The 16,514-nt window shown below is 42.2% G+C and overlaps 1 protein-coding gene across 3 annotated transcripts; it reads left to right on the forward strand.

The window, feature by feature from the left end:
- Nucleotides 1-2,068: 2,068 nt before the first annotated feature.
- erbb3b (erb-b2 receptor tyrosine kinase 3b) lies at nt 2,069-15,402 on the forward strand. 3 transcript variants are annotated; one of them, XM_026154506.1, is made up of 28 exons: nt 2,069-2,380; nt 3,720-3,874; nt 3,986-4,172; nt 4,684-4,809; nt 4,902-4,964; nt 5,130-5,248; nt 5,862-6,003; nt 6,784-6,897; nt 6,988-7,105; nt 7,198-7,271; nt 7,692-7,782; nt 9,181-9,383; nt 9,522-9,654; nt 9,750-9,843; nt 10,409-10,566; nt 10,679-10,735; nt 10,968-11,109; nt 11,209-11,331; nt 11,414-11,512; nt 11,641-11,826; nt 11,911-12,066; nt 12,190-12,265; nt 12,404-12,550; nt 12,922-13,019; nt 13,110-13,286; nt 13,366-13,437; nt 13,684-13,975; nt 14,104-15,402. In XM_026154506.1, the coding sequence occupies exons 1-28, from the start codon at nt 2,305-2,307 to the stop codon at nt 15,006-15,008; spliced, it is 4,383 nt and encodes a 1,460-aa protein (XP_026010291.1). In that variant the 5' UTR covers nt 2,069-2,304; the 3' UTR covers nt 15,009-15,402. The 3 variants fall into 3 exon arrangements, with proteins under 3 accessions (XP_026010291.1, XP_026010292.1, XP_026010293.1); XM_026154507.1 differs by having other exon boundaries at nt 11,212-11,331; XM_026154508.1 differs by having other exon boundaries at nt 9,528-9,654.
- The last annotated feature ends 1,112 nt before the right edge of the window (nt 15,403-16,514 follow it).

Raw genomic sequence — 16,514 nt, forward strand, 5'->3', positions numbered from 1 at the left:
GGAAACAGCTTTGACGTCCCTGACGACGCATGTATCACCCTGAACAATGAAGGTCAAAACTCTAAATGTGAGTTAGACTCTTTTCTTTTTTTTACATGAAGTGGGAGCTGATCGAGAATAGTTTTAACTCAGTAAACTGTTTACCGTACCAGTCATCAGCTAAGACTAAAATCAGACTAACAGCACATATTACACAACTGTGGGATCTGGCTCTACACAGCCTTTCTTTTGTCCTTTATTAACTGCTATTATCAGGAGAAGTTTGGCACAATCAGGTAGTTTGCCTGTGGAATTGCTGCACTTCACAGAGAGTCATTTTGTCTGAGCCAATCAGAGGTCCATGTAGGGGAGAGTGCTGCTGTGTCTCCAAGGGTGTGACAGCAGTATGTGAGTCGGAGCTGCTCCCGGGGCCACCAGCCCCCTTGGCCCCCTGCAGGACCGCTACAATAGTGGCCCCAGGGCGGATGCCATAGCTGGGATTCCCACTCGTAACCGGGACACCTTCGCCCAGGGCACAGACACACTGGCAGCAGCCCCACAATCAATTCATCAATCTCTGAAGGGAGTGGCAACTGCAAAAGGCCACAGCAGGCACCCCTCACAGTTCCCCTTGGAAGGGACAGGGCCACCAGGGCTGACACAGAGACTGACACCATGGTGGCGTTGTGAAAGTGCCAAGCTCTGTAAATACTATAGGCAGCTATTTTTTCTTGACGGGGCAAACAGAGAAACTCTCATGTGAAAAATGAACACACACAAAAAAAAGTGCATCTGGTGACAATCTTACACTTTACACCGTTTTACTCGGCAACAGGAAAGTTTCACATTGCTGTTTATGAAACAAAACAACTGACTCAGTCTTCAAGATTTCTTCCAACAGTTTTTGGGCAATGGTGTTTTTTTCCCCCAAAGTTTTCCATTATTCAGTGACTGACTGGATTAAAGGCTCCTTATTTTATTAGAAGAAATTAGAGATTGGATCAAATGTCCAATAAACAGTGTGTAAAAATAGCCATCCATGTGCAAACGAGTCTATCCATCACAGGGCCCTGTAGCAGCTGTGAATTCGGATGCCCAAGTGTCAGACTCTGGCTCCTCCTGCTGGACAGAAAAAGAGGCTGGAGTGGGGCATTTGAGACTCCTGAGTCCAGGCAGATGAACAACAGAGACATTAATTACTGGACACATAAACCGAGCTGTGGTGTTATTTCTTGGCGTCTTTTACCATCAGGTTGTTGAGACGAACATTAAAATCCAAGTTCATCTCAATCTCACCATTCTTCCCATTTCCTGCACATGGATGCTTGCAAACAAACTGCGGATTGTTCGGCTCTCCCTCCCTGCCGCATTCAAAAATAAGATTAACAGTACATCTGTCAGAAGCGGTTAATGATTTCCATCCATTAGTGGCCCGTTTTCACCCGCAGCTCCGTGTTCAGGAATCTTGTCTGCTCCGAGGCCATTTTCTCAAATTAAGCATGTTCTTGTTTTGGGTTCAGAAGTCACTTGACTGTCTGACAATGTGGCCATTGTGGCAGGCTGCTCCACACGCATCAAAGAGGTGATTAACCAGTTGACAGGGCTGCGGGGACAATATTGCTCTTTACGGGGGAAACAGTGCGGCCACTCAGAGCGCTGGGCTCTTACTGGGTGGGGGACCGAAACGCTGCTTCCACTGCTGACAGCATGAAACAAAAATAACTGGTGTTCAAACTGCTGCACACGGCAAATATTCACATCCAAAATCAGCTATTTGCTGCACTGAACGACCTGTACTTGTCTGTCTCACTGGCTCGTATGTCATTCAGCTTTTTTTGTTATTATAATGTTTTAGGTGGGGGTGTTTGTAACGTTTTAAGATTTCTGTCAGTGCTATTGAGTCTGTCGTTTCTCGAGGGCTTCATAAATTTAGCAGAATTCTTTGCTTTAGTGTAACAACCGAGGCTTCAGCTCGAAATGACGGACAAACCGCTGATTGGTCGGGATGTTGGCCAATCACACGTCCCCATCTGGGAGGGAAATTCCCTCATCACAATAAACTACAACTTGTTCACTGTTTTCAGTTTTGCAAGTAGTCTGAGGGATGTTTGCGCTCTTATTAGGTGGTTTGAAGGAGTTGCACTTGTCCTTCACTTTGACTTGATCTGATTTTCCCTTTAATAGACACTTTTTTTTACTTTTATACCCCCATTACTGTATATTCTTTAGTCGATTTTTTCCCCCTGAAATACATATTGGCTCTTCGGAGGACTACCTAAACCGCTTTGATATGCAGAGATCTCCGTGAACAGGCTGGACATCAGCATGGAGCAGTGGCGAGTCATTTTACTGGGAGTGATTTTGTCTTGGAGGCTTCGAACATCATCCCAAACGCATGAAGGTGAGGACGTGATTCTATATCTGAAATCCTTTCTTAGTTTGGTTCTCGTGAAATTTAGATAATACCGAAATTACCAGACAAATTATAGCAATAGAATAGAATTAACTGTACTTAAAGATGTCTAGTATAAACTGATAAACCTCAGCCTCTCTTTGTTTGGTTCACAGCAGACCACTCTTTCTTAAAAGCTTTTTTATTGTTATGATCCAGGCCCTTGCAGTGCACTTTAAAAATCTGCAGAGAACAGCAAAGGTTCACTTTAAGAACTTCTATTTACCATTAACTGATTGTCACGCTGTCAGTAAATTCTTTCTGATAAAATTTAATGTGGTTTTCTGCAGTTACAACGACATTAATGTGCAATCTTTGCCAACATTCAGATCTCCCTTTGCGATAGCTGTCAGACAATCACACTGTTTTTCTTTCCTGTCAGGAGCTTTTGTTTACTTACTAATTTCCGATCACTGAGCCCTTTCATGAATGTGCTATGCTTCATATAAATACAAAATATTAACAAATAATTTAAGTACTAATGCCTGTTTTTGAGTTATCCCAAGTATGAGTTAAATATTATTGAGTCCTCCCAGATTAGCTGAATATTTCAGGGCCAGTGTTTGCTTAAAATTGCCATGTATGAATATAAGTGTGCATTAGGCAACAGTCCTTTGTCAGCATGTAACTTTCCATTGTTATTATGCAGCAGTCTTCAGGGTCCTATAGCTGTGTGTTATGTGTTCATAACGAAGACAAGAGATATGACTCGTGTTGAGCGAGTGCTGCAGGTGGCTAACATTTGCACATTAAAGGACCAGTTCCTCAGTTTTTTTGCTGGGCACTCAGAGATGGTGTGTATGTCACCTTCCGTTCACGATATTTCCCTTCCCTCTGCCAGAGAGTCCCGTTCACACACGGCCCATTGTCTTTTGGTATGATCTCAGCAATGCGCGGCTTGCAGACGCACATGCACACGCATACACAGAAGCACTGTCTGTCACTGCAGCACTCATCACTCACTGAGACACACTGTCCACATTTATAGCTTTACAACAACGAAGCACTTTATCTGAGGGAAAATTAAAAAAAGAAAAAGTCACTCTCTCTTCTGACCCCCCTGACCTCCTCTTCATCAGCCCCAGGCCTGGACTGCTCCATGTAAGCGGGTAACAGCCTGCCTGTTTCTCTCTGCTTCACATCAAAATCTGTAGCCAGCACAGGCATGAACACAGCACCAGGGAGAGTCACCAACCCTATAAATACCACAGACACAACACAGCCCACAGTACTCACTTTCCCAGTGTTATTTACGTTCATTTTCATCTTTATTCCCTATCTGTGTTAGAAGTGTGTCCAGGGACGCAGAATGGACTCAGTTCCACAGGCTCTCAGGAGAACCAGTACAATCTGATTAGAAACCGGTATTATGGCTGTGAGATTGTAATGGGAAACCTGGAGATCACACAGATTGAGAGTAACTGGGACTTCTCCTTCCTCAAGGTAAATGTCATGTTTCCTTACTCTCCAGTCGTTACATTTGGAAAAAGCGTTAAAAAGTGGAGAGCATATTGGAGAAGTAGCCTCTTATATTAATGGTCTTCTTCACTCTAGAGAATCCGTGAGGTGACTGGCTATGTCCTTATTGCTATGAACCACTTTCAAGAGATTCCTCTGGGCCAACTGCGCGTCATCAGAGGAAACAGCCTGTATGAAAGACGTTTTGCTCTATCGATCTTCCTCAACTACCCCAAGGACGGCTCCAACGGCCTACAGCAGCTGGGACTCGCAAACCTGACGGGTTAGACGAACAACAGAAAAACAGATATTAGAGAAAGAAAACGTTCAATGTTTGTTCTGTAAAAGAAAATGCTTTCTGAAACCCAAGGCGTTTGTGACAGTGGGGAGTGGTGCATTACATAAAATGGAACAATTAAACTCAACATCTCAGGTCAAGCCTGGTCCTACTGGAAGTCCCTTCCATCACATACAGCTGTGGTCAGAAGTTTACATCCACTCAAGATAGGCATGAATGTCATGGGAACTGGTGCTGCATAAATAAAACTGAAATGAAATGACCTGAGAGATCATTCCTTTTACCTTGTTCCAAATTCTGCATCTTTTATTGGTTTTATTGTCTAATTCTTTCAAACTTTTTTAGTATTTTCTTGGAGGCTTAAAAAACCCCATGAAAAAAATTATCCTCATACTGTTTTTTAAAGTGTATATTTTGATTCGCCTCTGATCCTGATATATCTGCTGAACCGTTTTCTCTGTCTAGCTTGCGTTATGTTTCACTAATGTTTTCACAGAGATTCTGGAGGGAGGGGTGCAGATTATCAATAACAAATACCTGAGTTATGGTCCCTGGATCTTCTGGCAGGATATTGTCCGGGACAGCAGCGCTCCTATTGATATCAAATACAATGGAAAGAAAGGTCACTACTGGTCTGCTATACGTATTCCAATTCATCTCTAAATCATCTCTTTTTATAAGAAGCACTTATCTTTCTATGTCTCTCTTTTTTAGGCCCATGCCATAAATCTTGCGGAGATTATTGCTGGGGACCAAACGAAAAGCAATGCCAGATCTGTGAGCGCCCACGTTTTGTTTTTCCTTTGCCTCCTCTTCACTTCACCTCATTATATCTCTTCAAAGCTACACAGAAATACCCGGAGACAGACACGCACACAAAGATTCAACACGCATACACATTTATGTGACTTCTGATGAACTCGTCTCTCCTGTGTGTTTTAGTGACTAAGACGGTGTGCGCTCCACAGTGTAACAGCCGCTGCTTTGGCACAAGCCCGAGGGACTGCTGTCACATAGAGTGTGCAGCAGGATGTAAAGGCCCCCAAGATGTGGACTGTTTTGTAAGTGAATTATCTTTTTGTCTTTGGAGAGGTTTGCTGATGAAACAAGAAAATGGCTTTATTTTATTTTTTGTTAATTGCATGGAGGATTTAAGTCTAAATTCCTGTGTCTCATGCTAGGAATATTTCCTTACTTCCTGGGCCCAATTCTAAATCTTGAACAGGTTTTCCAGAGTTTAAGGGAAACTAATCCTTTGTTTCCTTTGTTCTTCTGTGGTATGGATGCTCAGTCTGCCTTTAATTGTTGCCATGTGATGTAGCTTGTAAATACAATAGTTCATGCAAGCACATTCTTGTACTGGAGTTTATATTCATGCTTGTGGCTCGCACAACCTTACTTTGATGAAATTAGGTTTAACATCAAGTTAAATTTGGAAGTAGTTGCACATAATATAACAGCATGCCATAAAAAATTATCCACAGTATTCAAAAACAAAATTCTTGACCTCTTGGTGACATTAGAAGAAAAGTAATTTATAACCAAAATCTGTATGATTCAGCCTCTGCGGGCCATGAATGTCTTTTGAATTGTGATGTACTTCAGCAGCTTCACCTTTGGGCTTTTAGTATTTCATTTTGATTCTCTTCTTTCTGTGTGTGTGTTCCTGTAAAGGCATGTCGTCATTTCAATGACTCCGGAGCCTGTGTGCCGCAGTGTCCCCGGGCTCTGATCTATAACAAGCAGACGTTTCAAATGGAAACCAACCCTAATGCCAAATACCAATACGGATCCATCTGTGTGTCTCAGTGCCCCAGTGAGTGGCCTGCATGTGTTTACAAGTCTAAAAGTTTTCTTGTTACTTTTTCTCTTTCAGTTCTAAGGTTTTAAGCTTCAGGTTGTAATGATAAAAATCATCTGGTCCATGACAGGCTAACAACAACCTCACATTAACAACAACACATGACATATTACACTGTGCCAAAATGCACAAGCAGCATGTGAAAAATAAAGTGCACTCTTTCTGTTTCCAAAAGGATAAAGAGAAAAAAGATTAAGGAAGGATTAATTAATTCACTGCCATTAATTAGTCATTAGCAAGCATGACCACATTTATGAAAACTAGGCCACTTGTAAGGCCACTTCCAAACAAGTCAATCATTCTACGACGAGAAAGATTATTCACAAGTGGAAAACTTTCATATACTACACACTGAGCCTGTTCATGAAGCTGCAGTCAGCACTGATATATAGTATCAGATCTAACATAATGCTAGTTAATGTTAAAGGGTAAGACAGAAAATGTAACAAAGCCAAAAACTAAACACAACATGGGACAGGTACAGCAACTCTAACCAGGAAACAGAGGTTTTCAGGTGTTGTGTTGGATCTGGTGTGTTCATGTGTGTCCCATATTGTCAGGGAGGAGTCCAGGGTGGATAGGAGACATAGAGAATAGAGCAAAGCTGGTAAAAGCTGGTGGTAGGCTTTAAGAATGTTAGAGTCGTATCGTGAATCGTTTTATTTTATTTGCTCCTCTGCATGTGTATAATAAAACATATTCCCTGTGTTTTTCTTTTCTTCCTCCTCCTCACAGCTCATTTTGTGGTGGATGGTAGCTCCTGCGTGAGCGCCTGTCCGTCAGACAAGATGGAGGTGGAGAAAGAAGGCCAGAGGAAGTGTGAGCTCTGCAGCGGACTTTGCCCAAAAGGTTGAAATGAATACAAATGCGATTTTTCACTTCTTCCACCAAGATTATATCTCAGTAGTCAGATGTGATTGTTTCTGGTCATCCCTTTAGTGTGTGAAGGCACTGGTGCTGAAGACAGGCAGACTGTGGACTCGAGCAACATCAACAGCTTCATCAACTGCACCAAGATTCAGGGCAGCCTTCACTTCCTGGTCACGGGGATTATGGGGTAACTGTCAGTATGTATGAGTAAAGCGTCTCAGGGTATGGTGCCGTACACTTGGTATGTTTATAGTATTTTTCTGTCTTTTATCTTCACAGAGATGATTTTAGAAACATCCCACCACTGGATGCCAAAAAGCTGGAAGTGTTCCGCACAGTCAGGGAAATAACAGGTGTGCTTACGTGTTAACAGTTGACCGCTTTTTATATTAAATTTCACAATCAAGTATGCATGTTTCCTGCCTGGACCTGTAGTGCTATTCATCCATGTTTGGTGTGAGCTGCCTTTGGAAATACTGGTTGCAAAGATGTCTCCTTTCTCTCGATTATCAAAGCATAATCATGTTTGATTTGGGGTAAACTATCCATTTAAACTTCTGTGAGGTGACAGTCACAATTAACATTAAACTGCTTGCTTTTCTTGTCACATATGAGGCTGTCTTCTATCCCTTGATAACGCACACAAAGGTTGTATCCATCAAATGATATATGCTCTCCTTTGGGGGAAAACAAATATCCAAATTATCTGCGATGTGTTATGCACAGTGTCATTTTCTATCATCCTTAATATAATCACTGTGTTTTATTCTCAGACTTTTTAAACGTCCAGTCCTGGCCCAAAGAGCTGAATGACCTGTCTGTTTTTTCGAGCCTCACTACCATTCAAGGGAGGACGCTCTACAAGTAAGACTAGACTGCAGATTATACCGTGCACGTGTCAGTGAGAGGCCAGAGCAGGATGCTTTTATCACAACAGCTGATGGATTCAAATGTGTGATTTGGCGTTATGGGCTGGGTCATTTGACCGAGCATTTTGAGTTTCATGCCCTTTTGTATTATGATGTTCCTGTTTGTAAAATTTAAGATTTAGTCAGTTCTGTTGATATTGAGTTCTAATTCAGAATCAGAATCAGAATACTTTATTAATCCCGAAGGAAATTAGGGATTAAATTAGGGACTAAATAGGGAATTAGAAATTCCCTATTTAGCTCTCCTCTGTCTAGGTTCTTCCCATGTCTGTGTCTTCCCGACTATGTTGGCTTTGGTGTCCTGTCTTCAGTGTGTGAGTCTGTCCAGTCCCCTGTGTTTAAGTCTCCCTCACCCTTTATATGTTTCATTGATGTCTTTGTCTCCCGTCATCTCCCCCATTTGTCATGTATACTCTCCTTGTGTCTCTCTCCTCTGTGTCCCTCTCTGTGTGTCTGTGTTAATGTGCATGTGTCCCTCACCTGTTTACGTGTCCTCCCCATGTTCTGCTTCATGTCTCCCCTGTCTGTCATGTGTATCCATGTATGTTTCTGCAGCCAGTGGTGTCTAGTTTCCTCTTTCTCGTGTCCACTATGGTTATGTTTTCCTCTCTCTCGCTGTCTGGTGTCAAGCTTGGATGTTCCAGTTAACGTCTCCAAGTTTCCTGTTTTATTTTGAAAGTCTTGTGTTCCATGTTCAGTGTGTTTAGTTTTGCTTCACCTGTGGCATCATGCTCATTTGTATCAGCTGTGTTCCCCTGCGTTTCCATTTCCCTCATCATCCTTGTGTGTATTTCTGTGCTCTGCTGTCATTCATTCTTTGTCAGGTTGCCTGTTATGTTGTGCCCCGGATAATCTTAGCTTTCTAAAACAGAGTTTGACTAAGAATTATAAAATTGACTTTTTATTAAGTATGACCCAAAATGAGGGACTAACTATGTTTGTGTGTAAGGGAAATATATTACTCTTAAACCATGCAGGCATTCGTCTTACTCAGACTAATATCTATCTATAGGACTGTCTGTTGAATTACTCATTTATTTATAAGGCTCCAGATCACAACACCAATTGCCTCAAGGCACTTTATATTGTAAGGTAAAGACTACAAACAAAGAAAGCCTCAGCTACCAGATGAACCCTGTGAGTAAGCACTTGGCAACAGTGGGAAGGAAAAACTCCTTTTTAAGGGGAAGAAACCTTCAACAGGTTCATTGTGAGACTGAATGCATTACCTAACTACTTGGAACTACAACATAATCTGTTACAGACAATCTGATGTTTTTCCATTTGAATCATCCTTTTCTCCCCTCTTCATCCTCCAACCCTCCAACGAAAGCCATTTTTCTCTGACGGTCATGCGCGTCCCCACTCTTACCTCACTGGGTCTGCGCTCTCTGAAAGAAATCAGTGACGGCAGCATGTACATCAGTCTGAACAGCAATCTCTGCTACCACCACACTGTAAGCTGGACGAAGCTGTTCAGGGGCCGCCGAGTTCGAGGCAACAACCTCAGCAACAACAAGCCATTGGCAGAGTGTGGTGAGCTGATGGACTAACAGATAACCTTCACTATATTCTAAATGTTATATTTTGAGCATATTAAACTCAGAATTCACTATTGTGTTGTATGTTGTAAGCAAGTAATCAGTGCTGTTCTTACACAGTTTTGTGATGTAGTTGCAGAAGGCCACGTGTGTGATCCGCTATGTTCAGATGCAGGATGCTGGGGCCCAGGGCCTGAACAGTGTCTTTCCTGTAGGAACTACAGTCGAGACGGCACATGTGTGCACAGCTGTAATTTTTACAACGGGTCAGTGGTTGTGAGTTTACATTCTCGTGATTCATGTGTGTATGTTGAACGTATATGTAATATTTTGTTTGGCTTCTTGGATAATATTCCTGCAGGGCACCAAGGGAATTTGCAGGTCCTGATGGCGAGTGTACCGCCTGTCACCCAGAATGCAAGACTCAGAGTGGGAAAGTCACCTGCACTGGACTGGTAATCACTAGCTTTGATAATCCAGTGACACTGTAGCCCAGTAGTTTATATTTATGATTATTTACATAAAATAGATAAGCAGTAAATTTGTTAAAATCAAGATGAAACAAGAAAGGTACTTAGAGACTCTCTACTTCCACTCTACACATTACCAGTGTCAGGTTGGTTGGTTTATACCAAATTCAAATCCTACCATCCGAATGTCGTAGCAGAGATCAGCACTCATTAGACCAGGCAATCTTCTTTTGAATCTTCTATTGTCCAATTTTGATGACAATTGCAGCCTCAGTTTCTTGTTCTCAGCTGACAGGAGTGGCACCTGGTGCGGTCTTCTGCTGCTGTAGTGCATTCAGGAATGCTCTTCTGCATACTTCTAAACAAACATGTGATTATTGTATTTTTTTTTTCTTTATTTTCGTATACATTGTATTCTTATAGGGCTTTGTGATACCTCGTATATTGGTGGCATCACTGTTGTGGTTCATTTCTGGTTCATTGTCACTCTAGCAGAGTTTATCTCACATAGTCTCTATTTATGATCCTCCTTTCTCTCTCTCATTGGTAGGGTTCAGATGACTGCGTGGCTTGTGCCAGTTTTCAAGATGGTCCTTTCTGCATGTCCTCTTGTCCCACTGGGATAAATGATGGACAGAAGGGACTCATTTTCAAATACCCCGACAGGAAGGGTCATTGTCAACCGTGTCACCACAACTGCACACAGGGGTGAGACTGGACTTAAAAAAGTCTATATGCCCACGTTTCCCCAAAGTGAAGTGTCCCAATTAGGTTGTTGAATCTCTGCATAATAAAGAAAACTTTGTCTTTCATTTTTCAGATGCATTGGCCCAGGATTAATGGACTGTTTAGAGACAGCCAGACTGGCAGTTAGTAGGTTAGTGTTTCCTCCTGCTGGTGAACATAAGTACACTGCAATTTGTATTGCAGTGTACTGCAAATCTAAATCACAAATCATTCCACTGTTATAACAAAAAAAATATTTGAACTCGAAAACTTTATTTCTAAAAGGGTAATTTTCAGTTTCCCCAAACGTAAGCTGGGTTATCATGACATAAAATCTTTTCTTTTTAGCTGATGTGCTCACTCTGTTATTTCTCTCTCTGCAGTGGTCAGATCACAGGCATAGCCTTGGGTGTCCCAGCTGGCTTAATCTTCTGCCTGGTGTTATTTTTCCTGGGCATGCTTTACCACAGAGGACTTGCCATCCATCGCAAGAGGGCTATGAGGAGGTACCTGGAGAGCGGAGAGGTGAGACTTTACAAAACACCCAACTATATCTTCTGGACTGATTTAACTGCATTTGCTATGATGATGAAAATCCCCTTGGAATAACTGGTCTGTTTGTAGCAGAGCTTTGAGCTGCTGGATCCTGGAGAGAAAGGCACCAAGGTTCATGCCCGCCTTCTGAGGCCCTCAGAGCTGAAAAAAGTCAAAGCCCTTGGCGTGGGTGTTTTTGGCACTGTGCACAAGGTACTAATTGGCCTGGATTTGTTAGACTTTCACTGATTATCCACAGATTTGTGTGCAGCTCTACATTTAATTTGTTTTTAAGGGATTTTGGACTCCAGAAGGAGAGACGGTAAAAATACCCGTGGCCATTAAGACAATCCAGGATAGCTCAGGCCGACAGACTTTCACTGAGATTACTGATGTGAGTCTCCTCTGAAATAAGGTTTAACATCACACACAGAAGTTAATGTAAAGATTGAATGCCTGTCTTTTATCATATGCCAAAAGATGCCCAGTAATCACATTATCATTGCATTGTTTGTTGTGTAGCATATGCTCTCCATGGGCAGCTTGGACCACCCTTACATCGTTAGGCTGCTGGGCATCTGCCCAGGTGCCAGTCTGCAACTGGTGACCCAGCTCAGTTCACAAGGTTCGCTGCTGGAGCACATCAGGCAAAAGAAGAACAGCCTGGATCCCCAGCTCCTGCTCAACTGGTGTGTGCAGATTGCAAAGGTGAGGACAGTTTTTTTTAATTTGCTTTTCCATGCAAATATATTAATAATCTGTGACTACAAGGACTACACATCTGTTTCTCAGGGCATGTACTATCTGGAAGAGCACTGCATGGTCCACAGGAATCTGGCTGCACGCAACATCTTACTGAAAAATGACTATCAGGTCCAGATCTCCGACTACGGCGTAGCAGACCTCCTTTACCCTGATGACAAGAAATACGTCTACACAGACACAAAGGTTGTTGTGAGTCATTGAGCTTGCGATACACACTGAATTGTTAAACAGCTTTTATTGTCTCTTCCAGTAATGCAATCAAACACAAACCAATTTGAGTGTCTGCATTTTTTTCTGTTTATTCAGACGCCAATAAAATGGATGGCACTCGAAAGCATCTTGTTTCGAAGATATACTCATCAGAGTGACGTCTGGAGTTATGGTAAGAGGATGTCAGTGTGTGTGTGTGTGTGTGTGTCTGTTTGTGGTGTATGCACTAATAAATTAACCTTCCTCTTGAAACGTCACTGTCTGTGAATTTTGGCGTGGAGCATTTAAATTGTCCTCTTTTCCTGGACAGGGGTGACAGTGTGGGAGATGATGTCATTTGGGGCAGAGCCATATGCATCCGTGTCACCTCAGGAAGTGCCGGGTCTGCTGGAGAAGGGCGAACGTCTGTCACAGCCCCACATCTGCACTATAGACGTGTACATGGTCATGGTGAAATGTTAGTCAAAACATTAGCCTCTCTCTCTCTCTCTCTCACATACTCGCACACACATATATCTCAGGAAGTAGAGCAGACTATTTCAGTCTCCATGTCGAAGTATCCCAGCGCAAGATAGTGAACCCTGAATTACCCATGATGCAACTGAAGTGTAAGAGTGTGCAGGGATGTTAAACAAGGTGCTTAGATATAAAAATAATAATAAGAGTGCTTGTATGAATGTGTGTGATTGGCTTGTAGTAAAAAGTGTTTTGAGTAATCAAGTTAAGTGATTAAAGTAGAAGAGAACTATATTTACCATTTATTCAGGTATTATTCACAAATACATTCTGATACATGATAAAAATTGGTGTTTTTCTTGTTATGTTTAGGCTGGATGATTGATGAAAACATAAGGCCCACCTTCAAAGAACTGGCCAGTGACTTCACTCGCATGGCGAGGGACCCACCGAGATACCTTGTCATCAAGGTGAGACTATGATGGCTACTCATTTTACAACTTTTAGTTCTGAAATATAGTCTTTAATCTTAGTGCCTGTTATTCCTGATTACCCTGCAGCTGGAAGGAGAAGAACCTGTCCCAGATGCAACCCATCGAAGGGAGTCAGAGCGAGGACTTCTGGATCCAGGTTTAGAAGACCAAGATGAGGAGGGACTGGAGGAAGGTTTGGCTACACCTCCTCTTCAGAACTCGCCGTCGTGGAGTGTTTCTCGTTCTCGGATTAATTCATGCAGGGTAAAGAAGGACATCCTGGATTTCTGCACTGTTGTTACAGGATAATTGCAGAATCAGCACACCAATTTTTTTTTTGCAGAGTGGCTCATATCAGCCTGGAAATATAGGATACCTGCCAATGACCACGAGCCCAGCAGACAGCTTCCGCCAGGTTTTTACAAAAACAAACTTTCACACGAATAAATGCAAAGACACATTCCTGATTTCTGATTTGCTCAAAGTTGATATGATTAGCTTCATTTCCAAAGAACTTCACTTTGAATGAGTATGTTACTGGTGTCACGGCCAGCAGGTCAACAAGATATACCTACCTACCTGCACTCCTACATACCTTCATACCTCTCTCCCTCCTCAGGAAGTAACAAACTATCCATCCCTCTTTGCTTTTCTGTCCCAGCTGTGGTTTCACAGGTCTCGTCTGAGCTCAGTCCGGACTCTGCCTGAGAGGTTAGAGGTCAGGGGGAGTGGCAGAGAGGCAGAGGTGCATGAAGAAGGCTTACGGACGGCGAGTCTTCACAGGGCCAGGATTGGCTCAGAGAGGAGTAATCGTCGTGTACCGATCAGCCAACAGAGAAAACTTTCAACAGCCTCCAGTCCACCCTCGTACAAGGTGTGGACGGCAGAGGAAGAGGAGGAGGTGGACAGCTATGGCTATGTCCTACCTGGCTCACCTAGTACACCAGAAAGAGGTCAATTATGAGCAGTAAAATAGGAACAGTGCCTTGTTGTTTTGTTACATTTTGGTTCAAATAGTTAAATCATGTATTTAACCAAAGCGTCTTTCCTAATCTTCTTCCTTCTTTGCACCCTATCACAGTTCAAATCTCCAGAATTTCTCATTCTGGCCAAAGAAACTCAAGGCCTCTTTTCATGGTGATAAATCCCACCCAGGAATATGAAATCATGAACACAGAGGAGAGCACTCCTCCTCGTTTGGCCAGCAGCGTTTCAAGACAGGAAGACGACCCCACTGTGGGGATTTGCTGCAAAACCCCACCCTTACCCTCCCCAACATTCATGGCTCTGTTACCCATAGAGGACATAGCACACGAAGAAACTCTGCCACCAGACTCAGCTGTAAGGAGGAATCCACTTCATGAGGCTTGTGAAGGAACTGCAGAAGAGCGAATAAACTCTGCAGAGAAACAGCCGCTCACTAGTGACTTCACTAGTGATATCAGAGCTGTGGATGACCCAGGAGAGCCAGCCCAAGGGAATGGCAGGTATGAATACATGGACATCAGGCACTCTGACTCTACAGAACGAGATGAATCATCACAAGAGAGACGTGGGAGTCAAACATCTGCAAAGAGTGCAGCAGAAGAACAGGAAATACACCAAACAGTGGAGGTGTTGAAAAAGGAGCACAAAGAGGAAGAGGAAAAGGAGGAAACCCAGAACACAAACAACAAAGCCACTCTAAGCAGTACGGCCATGCCCAGGCCAGATGTGCTGAAAGGTGGAGGAGAAAAGGTGGAGGAGTATGAGGAGATGAACAGATTTGGGGTGGTGCCCAGCAGATGTAAGGAAACAGAATACCAGAACCTCCCAGTAAAGGGGAGGGTTATTTGTGAGGAGATGGGCAGTGGCAGGTGTACAGAGATTGGGGAATACATCAAGGTGTGCGCTGGTGTGGGGGAACCTGCAAGCAACACATCATTCGACAACCCAGACTACTGGCACAGCAGGCTGTTCCTCAAACCAGATGCTGTGCGCACCTAATAATGCGGCCAGGGACAGAGTCACAGAAACTGCTGCAGTTGCTGTCATAAATGTGGGCTGTTTCATATTCATGTTCACCTTTTTTTTTCAATTTTTTATGGGTTCTTTTCAGGAAGAAGAAGAATATTTAAAATATTTTTGATTCTTACTTCTTTATTCGGTGAATAATAATTCATGAAAACCAACTGTGAGATGGTACAAAGCCAACAAACTGGAGGGTGTCCTCAAACATGTATTAAGTGACCTTCGTATCACAGTGAATGCAGTAACATGAGATGATTCCCTATGGTACTCCTTATAGTAACATGAATTATTATATAAATTCAAGTGACTAGTTTGCAGCTATCCTACCATTTGTCATCTATATGTGAACAGAAGCATTTTTTTACATTATGTTGACATTTTTATAATAAAACAATAAAACGTTGTTTTTGTGGTTGTTTTATTTTTTTTATTTATTTTCTTGCTCAGTCATTCAATAAAATGACAGAGTTAAAGAGACTGTACTCTATAGATTTACCGGGGACACGTAAGAAAACGTAAAAGGCAAGAGACGGCACTGGTGACGCGCTCGCGCTACTTTTATTTCAGATGCAGATCAGAGATGACGGAAGTGAGAGTCAACGGTCACATTTTTCCGCTTTTGTTCAAGTAGCGAGAGAAACCGTGAAACTAATGGGCATATTTCATTTCCACCGTATTTTTCAGAGCCTGCTTTTCTTGAAATAAAAAATGTAAATCTTAACTTTATTCCTCAGATAAACTTTTTTCTTAATGTGTATTCGTGTGTGTAGATAGATAGATAGATAGATAGATAGATAGATAGATAGATAGATAGATAGATAGATAGATAGATAGATAGATAGATAGATAGATAGATAGATAGATAGATAGATAGATAGATAGATAGATAGATAGAGACTAAAGGCAGCCAACATCCAAAGAAGAGCTTTGAATATCCTTCAAGAACCCTGAAAAATTATTTCTGAAGACTATTTAAAGAAATTATATGAAGAGAGTTCAAGCTGTGTTGAAGAATAACAGTGGTCATACCAAATGTTTACTTTCAAGCGCTGAAAGTTCTGTATATTATTCTGTATATTAATAAGAATAGACATCTGACTATTTTACAGAATAGACAATATAAACATATTTAAAATTAAAGGAATTTGAAATGTACATTGTTCCTTGGTTTAGTGTCTGGAAGAGTCCTGTCTCAGTCAATTATAGAGGATGTGAGAGGGCGGGTGTGTGTGTTTAGGGCACGGATGGCTTGGGGATAGAAGCTCCTCTTGAGACTCTCTGTCCTTGCCCGGATGATGCGGAACCTTCTACCAGATTGCAGAAGTTGGAACAGTTTGTTGCCAGGATGGGACGGGTCCTTCAGTATCTGCGCTGCTCTAGTCCGGCATTTCCCACTTTCTTAGCAAAATGTGAAAAAAATATAAAGTATTGTGCATGTACCAATTAAACCTGTATATATCAGAGTAGTTATATCTCCCAATT

The sequence above is a fragment of the Astatotilapia calliptera genome, chromosome 20, assembly GCF_900246225.1.
Source record: "Astatotilapia calliptera chromosome 20, fAstCal1.2, whole genome shotgun sequence".
NCBI lineage: Eukaryota > Metazoa > Chordata > Actinopteri > Cichliformes > Cichlidae > Astatotilapia > Astatotilapia calliptera.